The sequence below is a fragment of the Crotalus tigris genome, unplaced genomic scaffold (assembly GCF_016545835.1).
Source record: "Crotalus tigris isolate CLP2741 ecotype Arizona unplaced genomic scaffold, ASM1654583v1 scf7180000018485.2372832, whole genome shotgun sequence".
Taxonomy (NCBI): domain Eukaryota; kingdom Metazoa; phylum Chordata; class Lepidosauria; order Squamata; family Viperidae; genus Crotalus; species Crotalus tigris.
The window spans coordinates 72121-93456 of record NW_024097033.1 but is presented as its reverse complement, the minus strand read 5'-3'; the positions used below and the strand labels follow the sequence as shown (position 1 = coordinate 93456).

At 37.3% G+C, this 21336-nt stretch overlaps 1 protein-coding gene across 1 annotated transcript in view; it reads left to right on the top strand.

Moving 5' to 3' along the window:
- INO80D (INO80 complex subunit D) overlaps positions 1 to 12572 on the top strand; it is a 49586-nt gene extending 37014 nt beyond the window's left edge. The window contains exons 6-11 of the mRNA XM_039352837.1: positions 1134 to 1361; positions 3390 to 3493; positions 6138 to 6271; positions 7354 to 7571; positions 8960 to 9117; positions 10526 to 12572. Of these exons, the coding sequence (XP_039208771.1) occupies positions 1134 to 1361; positions 3390 to 3493; positions 6138 to 6271; positions 7354 to 7571; positions 8960 to 9117; positions 10526 to 11697 (2014 nt within the window). The 3' untranslated portion in view covers positions 11698 to 12572. The remainder of the gene's footprint in view (positions 1 to 1133; positions 1362 to 3389; positions 3494 to 6137; positions 6272 to 7353; positions 7572 to 8959; positions 9118 to 10525) is intronic.
- Positions 12573 to 21336: the final 8764 nt, after the last annotated feature.

The window sequence follows — 21336 nt, the reverse complement described above, 5'->3', positions numbered from 1 at the left end:
ATCTAATCAGTGTTGGTGGTGATCATCTGGCTGAATATTTCATTGCTAACATCACTCACATTTACTCTAAGTTGGAAGCCAGATGGATAGATTTTTAACAAAAAACAGAAATTATGTCATGTGCTGTTATGTTGGAGGTTTTTGTACTTTAGTTCCCCCAAAAGTGGTCAGAACCTTTGCAGTCTTAGCTCAATCACTTGTACATTGGACCCCTGCCCCATATGGCTAATAAAAGTGACTAAGAAAGGGTTGGGGTTGGATCAAGGCTTTAGTCAATGCTCTTCTGAGAGAAGGGGAGATTAATTCTTTAGAAGAGTAGTCCTTTACTCATTCCTTGAGAGGGCAAGCTTGGGTCTAATGAAATTAAACAACTACCATCCTATTTAATCATAGCTTTATGGGGAAAGTTATTGAGAAGGTTGTGGGGTTGTAGTTGCAGAGGGCTCTGGGAGACACAGATTGTTTAGAATCATTTCATACCTCAGCATGGGACAGAAATGACTTTTAAGCTTGACCCGTGATGAGATTTGAAATAGAAAACAGATCTTTTAGCAATTTGCAGTAATGGTTTGCAGTACTGTTGACCTTTGACTATCTATTGGGAGTTGGGGGGAGCATGATATTGTAATGATTTGCCTCTTACCAGAGTAGGTAGGCCCAAATGGTGGTTGAAGGGAGGAATGTTAGACCCATATGCAGTTCATTATAAAGTGCCTCAGTGTTCAATCTTTTTCATTGTCCTGTTTCATATCTACATGAAACCACTCAGAGAGGTCATTTGTCTCATCAGTCAATATGCAGATTCTATCTCCACTCCAGGCTCATTGGGACGTGCTGTGGAAGTCATGGCTTAATGTCAGAGTCTGGATGGGGAAAAATTAGCTAGAACTTAACCCAGGCAAGATGATGTGGCTGTTGATTCAGAGAATTGCTTCATCTTTTGACTTTTTTTGTTGGAGTTGTACTACTGCAGAAAGACTGGGCTGGCAGTTGTTGGGGTCTTCTGCTTAAAAAGCAGATGGGGCATGGCCAGGGGTGTTTTGTACAGTTGCAGCTAGTATAATATTTGCTGCCCAACCTGGAACAGGATGCAGGCTATTTTATCAGCTTTCCCCCTTTCTCCAACTTTACAGGCCTGATGATGATGATTATGCCAGTGGCAGGAGAACCCGCATTTCCCAACTTTGCACTTACTTTCAGCAGAAATACAAGCACCTCTGCCGCCTGGAGCGGGCAGAATCTCAACAAAAGAAATGCCAACATACATTCCGGAAAGCATTGCTGCGGGCAGCAAACAGAGACCCGGAATATGCTGGGCAGCTAATTCGAGAACTCCATAGAGCTTCATGTCCTCGGACCAGGTGAGGGACTTTCCCATACAACTGCAGCAACCTAATACTTGGGAAATACAAAATAATGTTGTAATGGAACTTTGAAAATTTCAGCAACCAAATCTAAGAATCGAATCTTCTAATATTAGTAGTTTGCATCTATGATTTTTCTACCTGAGAATAAACCCACATAATAAATTCATTTCAAATTAAAATATTTTTGGTTAATTGCCAACATTGGTAATAGGTTTTAGTTCTGAATTCAGATTTATTTCAGCTCTTATTAATAAAGGGGATTATACTCTAAATGCCAGAATAGAGTATTATGGTTTTTTTTTTCATAAATAGCCTTAGAATGGGTTCTAATGCTGATGTTATGCCTCTTATTTCATTATGTCCCTGGAACATGGGTAACAATTACCAAGTTGTTTCTGGTCAAGAGAGATGACTCACCTACATCAGGAAATAGAAGACACTTAAGGCTACAATTTGGGGTTCCAGCTCAGTCCTGAATTTCAGAGTTGGAGTTTGACAGACAGGTTCAATTGAGATGCCCGAGGGTGGGCTTTTGTAGGATATCTGTTGTGATATGCTAATGTGTGGGCTTCCAAGTTGTACCAGTTGCCTATTGACTTATGAGTGCAGTTCAAGGTACTGGTTATCATCTATGAAGCTTTTCCTGGCATAGGGCCTGGCTGCTTGTGAGTCCATCAGTTTTTGATTCATCTGGTGAGATCAGGCAAACAGGGCGTGCTTTGGGTCCTGTCAACAAAGAAGGAGAGGGAAAGAGAGAGAGAAACCCAATTGGCATGATTGACTCAGGTAGCTTCTGAAACTGAATGTAACAACCAACAAATAAATAATATCCTCAGAATACATTACATTACAATACAGTTCTTCAAGGAGAATGCATTTCAATCAAAATTGCTTAAACTCTATTTTTCTAATCTGGTAAAGAGCCAACTGACAGTGTATCTAACTTTTCTAGACTGAGTTCAGTTTATTAGTCATTAATTTATTCATTATCATTATTAAGTACCAGCTCATAACTTTGTGAGACTTCCATAGATATAGAAGGTAAAGTTGATTTTTACTGCAAGTGTGCTGTTTTTTTTCATTTCAAAATCCCTAAATGGCTTTCTGCAACAATTACGGTTATTAAAATATACCAGACACTTGTGAACCTAATACTGCAAATGCCAAACAGAAGTTTTTCACTTCCACCTTCTGTAGTGGAATTAATCTAATTATTGATATCAAAGCCACCTAAGAGATCTGGGAATAGGAGCATAGTCTGATATATTAGGCTGACAAAAGCCTCATGGGAACAAATCTATTTCAAAATCATGTAAATCACGGATGTCAAACTCGCCACATCACATGATGTGTCACGACGTATCGCGACTCTTTTTGCATTGCCGGCAATGGGGTGGGCGCGGCTTTGGTATGATGAAACTGGCCTGCGGGTCAGCAGTTTGATACCCCTGATGTAAACAATCTATGCAAATTAGCACTATTTACACAGAAATTTTTGATATTTTAAATAATTTAGTCTAATTTTATTTGTAAAGAGACAGACAAGAATATTGAAACCCTGATCCTTAACTATTGAACATTTTATTCAGTCACTTTTCCTGTAATACTTGCTTTATATGTGTACATTTTAATAGAAAAATGGGTTCTCTGTAACTTGTATTTTGTTTATACTCTTGGCTCAATAGGGACAGAAAGGTATCTGTTAATTATTTTAATTGTGTATTATATAGAGAATAGATATATTGGATGTTACAAAGAGTGCGATCTCTGTATTGTGCAGTGTATTTGTCTATTACATGATAACATCTAGTAACTAGAAATAAATATTGACACCTCCTCCTGTTTGTGAATGTTTTGCAGGATGGATAAAATACTTCTGTAATGTGAAAGTAGACATGAACAATAATTAAATTTTAATTTTTTGATAAGCCTATGTTAATAACATTTCTCTCTCTCTCTCTCTGTGTGTGTGTGTGTGTGTGTGTGTGTGTGTGTGTGTGTGTGTGTGTACATCTATTTCAGCTCAAGCCAGGTGAAGCAGAGGGATGCATCACCATGCGGTGGAACTACAAAGGGTGAACCATGCACTAACAAGGCTCTTCCATTCACTAAACATTGTTTTCAGCGTATCCTTTTCATTATTCTTCTGTTTATTTGTGGGATGAAAGGGATGAATTTTGATCTGTTTTCGTTTTCAATAATAGCGCTTGGCATCTGTATTTGGTTGTGCTTCTTTTGCACTGTGCATTAAGAGACCAGATTGACTTCTAAAAGTAGACTGGTATAATTGATTTATAAGGCAAGAAAGTCTAATTGGAAAAATTAAGCTTGTAACTCCATACTTAGAAATAGTGAATATAGCATAATTTTGTAAGATTTTAAATGACTAGTTATTGGTTAAAAAATCAGAGTTTTTAAAAATAGATAAAAAATAAAGATAAAATGGTGAATCAATTAGCTGTAGGAGTAGATAAGTTCTGCTAATTATTTTATTTACTGTGTTATGTACCAAATTTCTATCTGCTGAATCTTCAGGACACAATAAATGGAACAAAAATCCAAAGAATAATAGAATAATAAAAGATAATATATAATAATAATAACAACAGACATCTATATAATAACAATCATAATTCTTAAAGATAGCCCAGAGAAGCTTCATCTTTAAGCTTCTGGAAGGTTATCAGCAAGAGACCTGTGGTAATTTCTAGGAAGAGCTTGTTGCATGATGTAGGTGTTGTGATGTGGAAGCAGTGCCTTCTAGCTCAGCCCCTTCACCTTCCAGGAGAAGGGGTATCACAAATCTCCTGAGGGGACTTTACCAGTTGGATTGAATACACTTAGATAGATAGTTCTGTAAGTATCCAGGTGCTAAGCTATAAAGAGTATTATTAATCCAAACGAGCGCTTAGAAAACTATTGGCAACCAATGGAAGTCTATAAAATAGGTGCAATATGTTCATCGTTATTAATGCCAGACAACGAATGAGCTACTGCATCAAAGTAAAATGAATTGTAGCAGTCTAACCAAGTGATGATAAAGGCATGAGTCACTGTTACAAGGTCCTCCCATTCCAAGTAAGGTTTCAACTTTGTAGCTGATGAAACTGCAAAGACCTCCTGGACGTGGTCTACCTGTCCATCTGGCAAAAGCTGTAAGTCCAAGAATACATGAATTGCAGAAGCAATGAAATAAAAGGTAAAAATTCCAAATTAGATTAAATGAGCTCAGAATTTTAATTTTAATACAGGTTTTGCTTTAATTTATCTAGGCATGAAAAAAACCTCTTGACAATTGTAAAGTGAGCAATATAGACAGGAATGACAACACAGAAATAACCTTGTAGATGAAATAAGAAAATATCTGAAAGAAAATAACATACTGTACATAATCATAATGCTGAAATGTTTTTTAAAAATGGTCATATAAGCTACTTCTAGGTGACAGTTGAACAATTACACATGTTAGCACAATCTACAGTTTTGTGGGTTGTACTTTGTTTTCATTAGAAACCTAAAGATTAATAGAAGATGGTACAGAAGAAATAAAACTAAAATGTTAGTTACCAGCAATAAATGGAGCTTATGTCGCTCCTCATTAGGACCTTCTTTTCATCATGCCTTCTTCATTTCAACAGACTGTAGAATGGGAGAGAGTCACTGGCTGTTGATGTTAAAAGAAGTTAGTAATCCTTCCGGATACCCTGCAGATCATCCAGAGGTCTTCATACCATCCTTCATGCTTATGTGCATTAAATTACTTTACAAATCTAGCAACCATTATCTAAAGTATTGTCTTTACAAGCAATCAATCCCATGAACTATACTTATTTGTACAATTATTTATATCAGTAAATCAGCCTTTCTTTCACACATCATAGATTTTATCATCTAGTTTGTCTCCCCAAGCTTATGGTTTTAACAGTCCCTAGGCATTCGTTACATATTGTTACCCATTGTCTTGCTGCAGCTGACATAACATTGCTCATTTGGGTATTTATTAAGTAGAGAAAGGCATATTAAATATATTGAACACATTTTTATGATCATGGAAGTGAAGCAGTATTGAATGAAAACATAATTTTGAAGGACTATATCTGCTACAAATTGAGCAAGGAAACATAGCAAGAGAAAGACTAAAGAGACTCCTACTTATATACCTTTTATGAGCAATCTTAAGTTCAAATTCAGGAACCTATTTATTAATTTCCTCTCTGTATTATCTTTCAGAAACAGTTTTTTTTTCATTTGTATTTTCTATAGATGATACAAATTTTCCTTTTAATATATTATCTAGTTTTCCATTAGTTCATTAGAAAATAATGTACTGATTATATTCTGTCTTTCTCTGACAATACTGATTAAGAAGTTTTAGAAAACGGACACTGGCTCATTAGAAAAAATACCTACTTCAGTAAATCTATCTTTTTTTTTTTATTGAAAGTTTTATAAATTTTACAAAAAGACAAAAATAATACAAAACAAAAAACAACATATACAAAAAAAAACTAAACATCACATATAAACCCCCCCCCATCCCCCACTCCTCACAAACACCCTCCCTTCCCCCCCCTGAGCTTCTATCTATCTTAAGACAATAGAAAATCATTGGCAGTTCAGCTGGAAGGCAGTTTGCTATTAAATTTTCCAAATTTTGAAATACATATATACATTATATTTAAAGGTGTGGGGTTTTAAAAGTTTGAAAATAAAGTTGTTCTCAAATCTCATCAATATTGCATATTATTCTTTAAACTGGTATATAAATAGATATCCTCTTGAATCGATCACAGCAGCTTTTTTCAAGTTGTACAGCTAAGTTTGCTGATGGACAGCAATGCTCTGTGCCCGTTTTTGACATTACACATCAGACCCCCTTATGTGAAGAACATGCCAAAAAAATGGTAAGTACATTTGATAGTCAAGCAAAAAAAAAAAAAAAACCCACCCCAAAACAAAACAAAACCCCACACACATTCAGAACAACAGAAGTTGTAGCAAATCAACAGGTGGGCTCTAAGTGCTGAGTGTTCCACTTTCACAGTTCTTTTCAGAAGGCTATAAAATGGTTTGCCGGTTATGATTAAAAATATAGGATATCCACTAACTTATTGAGCTAACTGAAAGGATTATGGGAAGGTACCTAAGCTTCCTGTCATAGTTGAATGCAGGCTGCACTTACTCAGGATCATTCTAATTTTGTGAATGAACAGTTGCTTGGCTAGTAGCATGGAGCTCAGCTTTCCTTCATTTCAAAACTTTCTTCTTTATTACAGTCCCGTTGCAAAACTAATATAAACAAATACACATAATAAATTCTGAATGTTGTCCTAGGGTTATTGCTCATTAACTGTTACAAAATATAAATTGTTCTGAGTTCAGAATGGTTGTTTCCCAGTCTGTTTTGATAGCTTTGAACTAAAAATGGTGATGAGTTTGAAACATTGTGTTTGGGGCCAGAAACATTTCCAGAATGATTGAAACTGCCTGCTACAACTGTTTTTAACTTGAACGGGGCATTTTCAATTTAAAATTGGCATTCAGATTAAAAATGTTATGCATACTCCTATTACACAGCATATTTGCAGTATTTTCCATTTGTTCTGATAAGCAGGACCATTCCGACATAACAGTGTGATATGCTAAACTGACTAATCCACTTGACAGAAAAATAATCTGATTATTTCCAACTTTAGCCTCTGTGAGTCAATCTTTCTAATGTATTCAGTATCATTAATTTTCTAGCCTTCAAATACCTGCTGATCTTAGTTTAAATTAATATTTATGCTGTTGTGATTACATTGGGAAATATTTTGGCCTCTGTGTGCTGTTAGTTCTCTTGCCCTTGCTATTGGGGAAAATGAGGTTCGTGGCTGGTTTTTCACATTGTCAGATATTCTGTCTGAATTTTGTGATGTAATCATACCTCTTGGAATTTCAAAGAAAAGAAAAATATTTGTTAATGTCTTCTTTCCCACCCTGGAAGGATAACTTCTTGAGAGGAGACAGCTGTCGCAAAGTTCAACACCAGCAGCAGAAGAAACCCAGGAAAAAAACGAAGCCCCCGGCACTTACCAAAAAACACAAGAAAAAGAGAAGACGAGGACCACGGCGCCCCCAAAAGCCAATTCCTCCTGCTGTGCCCCAAGGAAACCTTATTATGCCCACCAGCATCTCACTGCCAATGGAGTTAGCTCATATACGGTCAGTGCCCAGCTCTGAATAAATATGCAATACATATTACAAATATTACATTATTTGTTTCAGAATACAGGTAGGCCTCGCCTACTGACCACTTGTTAGTGATTGTTCGACAGTACTGAAAAATGAGACTTATGAGTGGTTCTTGAAACTGCATCCATTGCCTCATCCCTAAAGTCTCAAACAGTTGCCATTTGCAATCTTCACTGTTGGCTTCTGATAAGCAACTTCAGTACGAAAGCCGGCAGGAAGTTGTAACTTACAGTTGTATGACATCGCACTTAATGGCTCATGGTGGTTTGCTTAACAACTGCACATGGAACTCCTATCTTAAGTTGGCACAGTCATGTGACGTTGCGCTTAATGATGGAGTTGCTGGTTCCTATTGCAGTTAAGGGAGGACTCTCTGTACTGCAAAGGCAGAATTGTAGTTATGCAGCTATTATGTATGAGCAAGAGAAATTCATCTATTTATGTGGTTAATGATTATGGGTTTTTAATAACATCTATAGCGCCTCAGTTTATTGAGATTTAATATAGCAACCTTGGGGTCACACAAACTCCTAACTAAATATTACCAAAATCAACAAGTATGTTCACTGACATCTACTAATCCTGAAAGCAATCATTGTACAGATTTTTGATGCTCTACATTTCCTCTGGATAGAAGCTACTATTTATCTGATAGTTTACTCTTCAAAGATAATTATTTTTTCATCAGTTCCTATGAATTTCTCGCTCTCATTTAACTTGGAGAAGTTAAAATAATACTGCCTCCTAGCACTTCAAACTGCATTATGTCTCAGGAATATTTTAAAAAAAGTGGTATTAATTTCTCTTGTCCTGACAGTGTGCTCTCTGAGTTGGAATCCCAGTCACTAGAGGTCCCGTGTCTATCAGAGAAAGTTGTTTGGACCCATGCTGCAAATGGCATGAGTGATGGGTGCGTCCCATGTCCCTATTTTTTTAAAGACATACTATATTTGTACCTGCTTCTTAACGCTATATTTAAATTCCTCTTGTCTAATGATATGAGTGGCTGACAGTGTTACAGCCTCTGACACAAATGTAGGCAATGGCCTTTTCTATGTCAATCTTTAGTTCAGCAGGCTTTCAGCTCTGATGTCAGCCCAGTGCTCACGCTGTTGGGGAAAAGAAGGGAGATATGGTTTCCTCACCGGTCAAATTGCCTGCCAGAAGCATTTTCTAATGTTAGGATTCTGGTGTAGCCACATAAGTTTCTCTTTTCTCTTCATGGATTTAAACTGTATTGGGGGAACTGTTTAAAACATTTGAAAAGAGAGAGAGAGAATATTTCACCATAGCTGGGTGATCACAGTACTGGATCTGGTTCTCCCCCAAACCATTTGACTACCTTCCCTGTGTCTTAGGAGTCCCTCCACACCTGAGCTGAGTACAGATGAGCTGCCAGATGACATTGCCAATGAAATCACAGACATTCCACATGACCTGGAATTGAATCAGGAGGACTTTTCTGACGTCCTACCACGACTGCCTGATGACTTGCAAGATTTTGATTTCTTTGAAGGTATTTTGTTTTGTTTTCACATGACGTTCATGCTAACTGAGTAGATGCCACTCAAAGCTGGGTTGTAAACTAAAAGGGTGACTTGACATTTTGGAACCAGTTTTATGATTTCAAAATCAAATATATTGGGGAAACTGCTGAAAGATGGGAATGGAATAAGAAAATGGCTCAAGCTTTGCTCTAATGCTGCATGTCAGAGAGATGTTATTGTTCCCTACCTGAAAGAAATCAGCTTTGAAGCAATGCGATTTTACTACACTGGTCTTTTCTGCCTCACAAAACCGGATTATATTTTCTGTCCATTTTAAAATATAGAGTTTTCATAAGGTAATGTATATAAAGGGGTTTGACAATGTTAATGTTATGTGGCTTTTTATTTTTACATTTGTCTCCAGGTTTGAAGTTTAGTTGCTGATTTTGTTATTTACAAAAGAACGTTGAAGTTTGACTGTAAAGAAGGCTAAGTTTTACAAAAGGCTTGCAAACAAAATGCAGCTCTGAACAAAAAATAATTGCAACTGTCCACTGTGAATCTTACAAGTCTGCTACTACAGAAAACTGTCTTCCTTGAAGCACATTCCTCCCTCCCATGTGCTTTACATGATAATAAGATCTTTCTTAGTTCTTCTTTTTATCTCCCCCATTTCAGAAGGTGACAAGCACCAGTAGGTGAAAGGGCTTTTTCAATCATGGCTTACTTCCCCAAGGAGGTTTGCACCAAGATCACAATTTTCATTTAACTATTACTTTAGTGTCAGATTGGAATCTAGATTTTCTTTTAAAATGTTGTTGAATGTAATGTTAAATGTATTTTGTTCTGCTATCTTACTTTTTTTTAATTCAAGGACTTCATACATTTTATTTAATATTAGCCACATGCATAATTATTGAAAAATTTGAAAGGTAATAAATAGTATAAGTAAATCAGAGATTAGTACAGATACTGCATCACTTTTGAAATAACTGAGAATCAACTGTATTTGTCCCTTGATATATCGAAATCTTAATCTAAGAAGATCTGGCAAAACTGCTTTGAGTATACCACATCCTGAGAATTAACTATCCTTATTGTTAACAGTGAAAGCGAGTATAGTATCCTGGCTAAGATGCTGGAAGACCCAGGTTCTAGTCCTCCCCTAGGCATGGAAACCTACTGGGTGACTTTGGGGCAGCCACTCTCTCTCAGCTGCAGACTGGGGAACTGGGAAAAAAAATCTGCCTACCAACACTGATCTGGATTAGCTTCCTATTTACACAAAAAGAATATTTTATTTGGTAAATCATGGAGGTTCTTCTGTTGCAAACCACACATTTTGGAGTTAGATTTGTTGACATCTCTGCTACATTAAATACATCAAGCTATATGTAAGAGAGAGGCTAATTATTATTATTTTTTACTTTGATGAAGGTAAAAATGGAGACCTCCTCCCTACCACTGAAGAGGCAGAGGAACTGGAACGGGCCTTGCAGGCTGTAACTTCTCTTGAGTGCCTGAGTACTATTGGTGTGCTCACTCAAACAGATGGCGTACCAGTTCAGGAACTATCGGACAGAGGAATAGGGGTGTTTTCCCCAGGTGCTGAAACTTCAGGAATTCAATCTTTGAGCCGAGAAGTCAATGCAGATCTAGGTGAGCTGCTGAATGGGCGCATAGTACATGATGACAATTTCTCTAGCCTGGATCTTGATGAGAACTTGCTCCGTTCTGCTACCTTATCCAACCCATCTACGCCCCTGGCAGGGCAGATTCAGGGGCAATTCTCTGCCCCAGCCAACGTTGGCCTTACTTCGGCTACTCTGATAAGCCAGAGTGCACTTGGGGAGAGAGCCTTCCCAGGACAGTTTCAAGGACTTCACGATGGCAGCCATGCCTCCCAGAGGCCACACCCTGCCCAGCTGCTAAGCAAGGCAGATGACCTAATCACCTCACGACAGCAATACAGCAGTGACCATTCACACTCCTCACCCCATGGAAGCCATTATGACAGTGAGCATGTGCCATCACCTTACAGTGACCATATAAGGTCCCCCAGTTCCACCTCTTATTCTAGCGATAATTTGGCAGCTACTTTCTCTACTGAGATGCCCATCATAGCACAGCATCTGCTCCCATCGCAACTGGAGGTGCCACTTAGTGGCGTGGTGAATCCCAGAACTCACTGGGGGAGTCTCCCCATAAACCTTGGCGACCCTTCTCCATTTAGTAACCTGCTTTGTGCAGATGGACACCTCCTTTCCACTTCCCTGTCTACACCACCTACTACATCGCACTCAGAGACCACCCAGCCTGCCTTCGCCACCGTAACCCCCAACAGCTCCAGCGTGCTTCCGGGGTTACCACAGACCAGTTTCAGTGGCATGGGTGCTGCATCTTCTGAACTCATGGCCTCCACTTCTCCTAAGCAGCAGCTCCCACAGTTCAGTGCAGCCTTTGGCCACCAACTAAGCTCCCACAGTGGCATTCCCAAGGACCTGCAGCCCAGCCACAGTTCCATAGCTCCTCCAACTGGCTTTGCAGTAACAGGTGCCACAGCTACAAGTACCAATAATGCATCAGCTCCTTTCACCACCTCCAGCTGAGTTTGTCTGCCTGTGAACGACAGGCAGTTTGGGTACCTTATGTAACCATCATTGCATCCACCACCACCTTTTCTCTTCCTGGTTTTTGTCACCCCTTCTTTTTAAAGACTTTTTTTTATTTAAAACAAAAAAGACGGGCAAATGTCCTGATTCAGTACAGACCAGGGTTTTCCTGTTAAGCTCTGCTCTAATTATCCTATGTGCTGTTTATGTATTGGTGCTCATTTATTCCTGGCAGGTTGCTGTACTTATCCAGTTAATACTCAGTTAGGGAATACAGCACAGATACTGGATGTAATTGATTTTATTCAAAAAAAGGGGAAGATGTATGTAATTGACCTTAGAATCAGAAATGAGAAGATACCTCAAATAAAACAAATGCAAGTTCCTAAGGTTCAGATTGGACTTTCCATCCCATTAGCATCTGGGGAGGAGATGGGAGTTGCTTCATTTTTGAAGGCATGGGTGGGATGAAAGTCGGCCTTTTTAATTTGATAACTGGGCACTATAGAATTAAGCCAAGACCATAATTCAGTTGTTAATTCTGTCATCTTAACAAGTGGGCCCTTGACCTCTTCTGTAGAGGTGTGTTTGTGTGTGTAAGTATATAGATGGATAAATGGCAATTCTTTTCTTTCTTGTCTTGAAGAAGCTCCCCAAACTAGTGACTGTTCCTACTAATATTGTTTTTACACACACACACACACACACACACACACACACACACACACACACACACGGGGTTTTTTTTTTATGCACCGTGTCAGCCCAAATATGGGAGGAAGAAATCTTTTGCCTGTGTCAGCCCAATCTAGGGTTATCCACAGGCAGCAGTCGCTACTACTGCGGCATCATTTATGCGCTAATGTTTTTTTGATTGCTAACAAAGAGTTAAAGGGAGACTGGGATAGCTATTTCCAAATAGCTATCCCAGTCTCCTTTTAACTCTCTGTTAGCAATCAAAAAAAAAATTAGCATACACACACACACACACACACACACACACACACACTCATTCATTCGAGTCTATTAAATAGAAGAAAGATTGTTTGAGTAAGTCAAATTGTACTTTTCAAATATTGAGGATCTCTTTTGTTCTGTTCTGTTGTGGTTCCATCAAACCAATATACATTAGAACTGGTGCGATTATTTTGCATAATAATTGCCATCTACAGATATTTAAGACCCCATAAATTTTCTACAGTACTAGAGAGCCTTCAGTGTACCCCATAATATTTTAGAAACAAGTAGGTATATTTTGGGAAATCAGGCATGGAAAAGCACCAACATTCTACACCACTGAAGTTTTTTTAAAAAAGTACACAAGGCATTCTTTTGCTTTTTATCATTGCTTTCACTAATTAAGTTGGATTATTTTTTAAAGTCAGGTATTCTGTTTGTCTGTTTCATGCTCTTAATGCTGAAGAGATGCAACTATCCCAACTATAAGGAGTTTGTGAGCATAAGGCTGCCTTCTCCCTGAAATGCTATTTATCAATCACATTCATCATCATACCTGCTTCTACTCCACCCCCATCAACACTTTGTATTTGTGATTTTGATTCTTCAAAAAATGAAATTAGATGATGCATTTTACTTGTCATGAAGTCAGATTCTTTCTAGTGGAAATAATCCTTTCTATCTGGAGTTCCCTCCCACCTTCATTGGGGGGACATGGAAACAATGGCATGTCATTCTTAAGAACAGCCTTTGTTATATGTCCCGGCCGAAGATTTAAACTGTACATAATTGCATCTAATTTTATAATATATTTTTAAAAAATTGAAGAGAAAGCACACTTTACTATGTTGTTTTTATTGGTTTTAGATTAGGAACAGAAGCTCTGATTTTTCTTTGAGGGTGAATCAGCTATTTCCTACAACAGACTTGGAATCCACTTTCACTGGTGCTCATGTATAAAATCTGACACAGGTCCTTCTGTTCCCAAACTTTTCAAGGAAAGAATTTTCCAGGAATTAGAATTATTGCCTTCTTCTCCTTCTCCTTCTCCTTCTCCTTCTCCTTCTCCTTCTCCTTCTCCTTCTCCTTCTCCTTCTTCTTCTTCTTCTTCTTCTTCTTCTTCTTCTTTTAAAGCTATGCTGCTTATTATTCTGAAAAGATCAGGGAGTTAGGAGTTTGCCCTTGGGGAAAAAAAGTAGGTAGCTGGAAAACACATTTGTGCTTTGAACTTTGTGAACTCTTCCCTCTTTCCCTGCATTAAAATTGAATTGTATAATAAACATTTAAGTGTGATAAAAATATATTTGTAATGTAAATCTTTTAAGTCCTATGAAAGAGCTGAAGTAAAGGCCCTTACCTCTTTCTTCTTTTACTTTAGTGCATAGTGCATTGGGACATGAGGCACAATTGGCAGAATGCAATTCCTCCCTTCCCTTCCCCTCCCCTCCCCTCTCCTCCAGGCCTTGCCTTTTTTGCTGAAGAAAGTTTAATTCCCCGTTTCTCCTACTTTTCACACAATCTGAAGAACTGAAATTATTTCCTCTTGTAAAAAGATTTGGGGGAATGATAAAATGCTGATGAATGCTAGTTGGTTGCCTTCTTCCCCATATCTGAAAATGTAGCAGGGTTGCCAGGATCCAACGAAGGGGGTACCCAGCACACCTTCCCTCCCACATTCATCCTCTGAAAAGCTGCTTTTAAAAGTCAAGGGAGAGCAGCATCCAAGGCTCTAATGTGATCAGTGGAAATTGGGCCATTGAAGCCTCTCCCTGCCATCCTCACTGCTTTTAACAAACCAAGCTAACACTCTTCTGATGACACTGTTCTGAGTATAACCCAGGGGCTGGATCAATTGTATTGCCTATTGTGATTGAAATGAATGATCCCACCCTTCCCCACACAGACAAGGTTTGTGTTTCTATTCTTTCCCAGTTCAGGGGCAAGGATGAATCCAGTCCATTTTGTTTCCATTTTTGAATATACACAACTTCTTCCGCAACAAAGGTTATTTGTTGATGATGAACTTAGCCTGCTTCTATCAAGCAGAGTTAAGATAAATAAATAAAAGTACAATAGACCCAAAGGGGAAGAGGAAGTTTCCCAAGGTGTCTTGGGAACTTGCAAGTGCGGGGTAGGAGCTTATCTACCCCACCCCACCCCACCCATGATCAGCCATGGTCTAATGGGAAGATCAAACCCAATAAGGGGAGAAGATTTAACATTTGGGCAGGAGGCAGATCATATTTCAGGTTATAAGCAAGGCTGTCTTAGTGTAAATTAAAAACTAGGCTTTCTGGTTCCTTAAGAAATTACCATTGTTGATAACAATGGGTTCAACATCAGCTCTTCTTTCTCCTTTTTCACTGTTTGTTATTCTTAACCCTTGCTGTTGCTTATTGCCTTTTGAAACTCCCTTCCCTCTAGCCAAAAAAAAAAAAAAATACAGAACAAACTGTAGGCTTCAAATGTGTTTCAACCAAATATACATTTTTCATGTTGTACTGTAGACTGCAGTTTCAACTGAATCTTGGGAAGTTTCATTCGCAGGTTTTGTTTTATTTCACACATTTCATGTTTTTCTGAAATCCTTTTGTTTTTCTGTTAATGACCCTGGACTAGCATCCAGTTCTATGATATGTGTCATAATAAGGCAGAATATATTTCACATGTGGTCAAGGCGGGTAATAGGACAGAGTAATCTTCTTTAAATGGCATTTCCCTGAAAAGTACAAATAGCCCTGGAAGAGGAGGGACCAATTTTGCATGGTTTTGGCATGTTAATAAAATAGCTTGAAAATAGTAATTTCTCTGTATTATGATGCTCATGAGAAAATCCCAAAATGTTTTTCTCCTCAACAATCAGTTCTTATCTGATAAAAAAAATGGTACAGTTTTTGTACATTGATGTTTGAAAAAGCTAAAACAAGGCTTGTGACTGAAAAACAACTTAATTTATTTCTGTGGCAAATTGATCTGTATAAACTGTGCCTTTCTTCCTTTCTTTCTTCCCACTGCTGTTCTGGTGTGCCGCTTAGTTTTCAAGTTGTCTCCAAATGATAGGATTTCTTCTAGAAAGGGAAAAGAAAGTATTGTAGCCGCCTCAGCATTGCCACTGGAGGGCAGCATGTGGAAAGATTTATTTATTTATTTTCCACTGTAGGGAATCTCAGATTTATAGACCCCATATGTAGTATCCAGTTTGACCTGAAACGTGAGAGAGAGAGAGGAAAAAAACACTCAGGGCTAAAAAAAAAGAATGAAAAAAATAATAATTCTGTTATAGTCTTAACTCATTAAATGAGCAAGCCTATATGTATATACACCTTTTCACACTCTAAACATATGAACTGGATTCGTATGTTGAGCTTGAACAACTAATGTGTGTCTTTCCTTCTAGGACCAGTGTCCATTATTAAATGTATAGGATGGTAATATTCCCAAATCTGTCTTGCCAGAAAGGGGCACAACTGCTTTGTGCCATAGACTGGGCTGAGTTATCTTGAAACAACCCTTCACTTGCAAAAAGAAAGAAACAAGGGAATGGATCTAGCTTGAAGAAGTGGACCGTTAGATTGTGTAATGAAATATCTGTTTCTCTTGAGAGAATGGAGTTGATTGTGGACCAGTTTCTGTGAATGCTGATGCTAATTACTAACCAGTTTGGGGCATGTCTCAGGGACTCCATGCAGAAATAAGAGCAGGGAAAGTGTTTTTAAGCAAGTACATTTTGCAGAAACACGGAGTATCATCCAAGTATGAGCACTAGAAGGAAAAAGCCATGTTTATTTTTGCAGCTCATAAAGAGAGGTGCATGTTTCTGTGTGTGTTAGTGTGTATGTGCGCGCGTGTGCGCATGTGCATCATTCTCCTCTAGAAATGGTGCCAAAGTCCAGCATATAAAATTTTTCCCTCCACCGTGCTCAGCTTAGGCTTTTTCTCTTTGTCATGCCAAGAGGATTCAGAATACTTAGTGTAGGTTTTTGGGGTTTTTTTTTTAAAAAAGGTATATTAATTTATGCTTTAACATCACCTCATAAATTATTTATACTAAAAGTTATTGACTGTAATGAATTATGCTACAAAAGTGTTTTAGCTACAAAATTATATGCATTAAAAAAAATTACGTTACCCATCCCCTCCAATGAAGCATCTTTTTACACTGGATGTTCGCTGTGTCAAGGTGTACAATTATTCCATGCTATCATACAGGTATAAATATAGAAATAAAAATATAAAACATAAACTGAAAGTGTTATCTTGTATTGCCAAACATTCTTCTTCTTGTTGTCCTTTTTGGCACGCTGATTTTTTTCTGCAATAATCTCTGTAACTCTGATGATGATTTGTTTTAGTTACAGTGTAAAAAAAAATCAAAAGTTTTGCAGCTGGAAATTGTGAAATGCATTCCAGTTTGCTCTGCAGGCTGGAAGTTCAAATGGAAACACATCAGTTCTAGAACCCACAGTATCTCGTCTGGGAATGTCTTTCTGTCTTCATCACAAAGGAATTCCCATAGTGACTTATAAATAGAAACCATTTATCTTGTGTGCATTTATGTATACGTTATACACAGAACACACACAAGCATATGTATAAATACCCATTGAGGGAATTGTACATATGATATACAAATGTTTCTATAGTATGTGAATCACCAATTTTATGTTGTTTCTAGAAAAAAATGGTCACTAATGGAGATGATAGAATGTATTGTGGAAATACGATTGCTTGGTTGAAATTCATTTTATGCTCTCCATTGTGCAAATATGCATATTGGGTTTTTGGCTTGTTTCAAGGCTAACTCTACTATCATGTTTACTTGTTTATTTTCTGTTTTCAGAATCCAATTATACTGGCCCCTGTTAAAATGACAGGAAATGCTGTAATTCCAAGATAGCCTTTTAACTTAAATAAATAGATAATAAATGGGATGCTGATTAAGGAGAGTTTAAGGTGGATATACTACATATGATAGGAACACTGAATGTGGGAATCAGCTTTGCAAAATTTAGAACAAGTTTAATATTTCCTGCCTCTTGATTTTGAAACAATATACTTCGTTTGTTACTTGACATGTGCGATGTGGCTTCCTATCTTCATATTAGCTTTTCACATCGATATAACTGTACTTCTGAAGGGGATCAGGTGCCTGAAAATCTTGTTTGGTGGCTTTTATATAGAAATAATACAGCTTTTTACTCCCAAAGATGGCCGCTCTGATAATTATTTTAGCCACTGTTCATTTGGTATTTTGAAAAGAATGAATGGCTCGGTTTCACTTGGCTCAGTGCAAATTGAACTCTGACTCTCCCTCCTTTCCCCCTTCATTTTGACTAAACACCAATATTGAACAGAGCTACAGTTTATCTAGATTTTCCTCCTGAATAAGATCTGAATTCATTTTAAGCCTCATTTCAGGTTCTGATTTAAGGACAGTTTTTATTAGCTTTAACCATAGGTAACAGCTGAGTTAGAGCATCAAATGAAATTATAGCATTGCACAAGCCCCTTCCTTTCCCTTACCTTCCCATCAAGGACAGCTGTGAGGAAAGAAGAGGGAGAATAGACATTTTAGTCTGCAACCCCAAAAAAACCATATTTACAAAATTTATTTTTGGCAATTTGCTTTTACCAGATGTCTAAGCTTTTCACTTCTTAAGAGTCAGGGTAGTAACAGAAAGTGGGGGGAGATGAACAAAGCAGAAAATCTCCAAAAGAAGCTAAGGATTTCTTTGTATTATTAAAAGTTCAAGAGTGGGTCAGGCCAAATCGCTGGCTCCAGCAAACCCCCTTGCCTGTGGGGCCGACTAGTGTCAAGCTCCTTTGGTCCCCATTTGGAGATTGAAGATCTCACAACCACAATCAATTATTTCTTTGGGGATTCCTCTAATTGGGATGGTAGTACAAAGGAATTTGGGGAGGGTCTCTTGCTCTACAATGTGGGAAAGTTGTTGGGAGAGGCAGTGCATTTTCAAATTTTGCTTATTTTGGTTAGCAGGGTATCTGCGCTGGTCTTTCAGAGTAGATAAGGGACCAAACCCAAATATTTTTGTTTCTTTCCTTTCTCGTGCGGATGATGTACAGAACTGCAATACCCAAATTCAAAGGAGCTCTGCCTTCAGTGCTGTGTGTTGTGTTGCTGTAAAAACCACGTCATTTACATTAAATCTTTCCATCTCAATTTATTTTGCTGCACATAGTTCCATCATACTGTTTTTGAAGACAAGCTTGCATTTTAAAATAGATTTTATAAATCAGCTTTTATATTATACATACAGAGAGAATTGGCTGATTTTCTTCACTGGTTTTTTTTTTCAATTATTTTTTAGGGAAATCATTCTTTGTACATATGCATGCAGTGTGAAGGGGGAATTGTGGGTTGCTAATGGTCTTTGCTTCCTATTAGTAATGAAAATGGGAAGTTCCAGAGTAAATTTATTTATGGAAAAGAATAGACGTGTATATGTGTACAGAGATATATATATATCAGATGTGGCAGCACTTTGCTGAATGTGGAATTGCCCTTTGTACAACACATAACATTAATGTGAGATTTTTCAATCTAAAATATGTGCATATTTGTATCCATATGCTAAGTATACATCTAGGGCAGATATACAAACTATATTAATTGAATACATGTCTGGGGAAAAAAAATCTGTGTGAGATGGTAAACTTGTCATTACATCTGAGAGGTTTTGATGATTTAGCCCGCTATTTGATTGTTATATTTTTTTGTTAACATAAAACAAAAGCGTGTTGGCTTTTGTTTCTAGTAAAAGAAAAGAGGCTTCTACGGTATGATTTTTGGCCCATTTTCTATCACTTGAGGACTTTAAACTAATTTTCCTTTATTATTTTGACAGAATGGACCTCTCTTTTGGTACTTAATCATTTCCCAGAGTTGTTCCAACCTTTTGTGGCTGGAGCAGAGCTCCTACAAGTCAGAGCTAAACTATTCCTTGATGCTTATCCCTAGCTTCTTTGAACAGATTATTTGGTGGTCAGTTACTTACCCTGAATTTCTTTCTTGTTATACCAAAACAGAAACTCTTGATTCATATTTTGTCATTTTCATTTCCACACGTGACAAACAAATCCTGGATCTTTGTTTTATCTTTACATTCCTAATTCTTAAAATCCCCAAATTTCTGATTCTCACAAAATCTGAAAAGTTGATGTTTCATGGAGTTTAATTGCTATTAAAAATTGTTTTCAAAGAGATCCATTTTTGATGGTAGATTGGACCTGTATTCAGCCAAAGGTTTGCTTACATAACCCAAAGTGAAGCCTGCACTTGGTTGACTTCAGTGCACACAATCAGCTACATAATGAGGGTCACGTCTGATTGCTGAGACAGGTTAATTTTCCATCGATAGGTGAGCTGTGAGAAATGAAAATTTCTAGAGCACTGCTAGTTATCTTGCTGCATGATGAAATATTTGGTGTGTGTTCCCTTATAATTCCTATTCTTTCAGATCTGAGTTAATTTTGAGCCTAGGAATCTTAGCAGAACTAGATACTTCAGTAATATAAAAACTCCATTGAAATTCAAGCTCAGTATGTCTTTTGGTCTTCAGAATCCCAAATGTCCCCATTTTAACAATAGTAATAAATGATGAAATTAATTTGATTCCTTGATAGGAAAGTATAATATCCTCAATATCCATGAACAATTCAAGAATTGATATTTGTAGGGCTAAATATTTCTGTTTATTGTTGCGTATGTACATAACACACTATTTCAGGGCATAAGTAAATAGATATAGATATAGATATGTATGCAATATATATTATATATATTTTCTCATTCCACTCTGCATTCATGAATATGAAATAGAGTGTAGACCATTATATGAATTTAGGTTCAGTTTTGACATTTAGCAAACTGCTGTCCCCTCTGGTGTACTTAAGCTGCACTTTGCAGTTATATGTCATAAATGAAAGAAAAATATTTATAATACTCAAAAGCCATTTGAAATTGTCTTTTAGCAAAAAGAGATCCGTTTATTAAATGGTGCCCTATATCAGATAGGGAAGGTGCCTCTTTCTAAGTGTGGGATCCTGATGATTGTAATGAATTGCCTTTTCCTTTTAATCTTATTTTTAAATTAAAATTGTAAAGGTTTGGCATTTTCTGTAAACCACTTCCCTACAATCACCATGCTTCCATCACTGTGAATTTGATACCATTGGTGTCATGGAGGAGGCGATACATATTTTGATGCCTCTGCAGGAAAAAACAATATTGCCTCATTGTTCTATCATAATGAACCATCTTTTTATTCATTGAGAAAGTTCTTCACTGGGAATTACTGTTTTCAAAAGAATTTCTCAAACTTTTGTTACTTATTGGGGAGGGTGGGAGCTGGGAAGAGAATTTTTAATACATATCATTTATGTAACTCTTTGTTGGTGTCTGAACTGAATTACTGCATTCAGGTACAGAATGCGGAGAGGTGGGGATTTAAGAATCTGAGTTTAAAATATGTGTAGGTTGAGCAAATCCAAATAGTACTTGGAAAAGAGGAAATGATCAAATGGATTGAATGCCAGTCAAAAATGATCATAATGTACATTCTGCTTCAAGCCTAAGTGGGCATTCTGTGTCATTTTAAAGGCAAAGTAGGTCTGCTTCATAACAAAGAATTTGTGAGAATTATTTGTAAAACAGGAAAG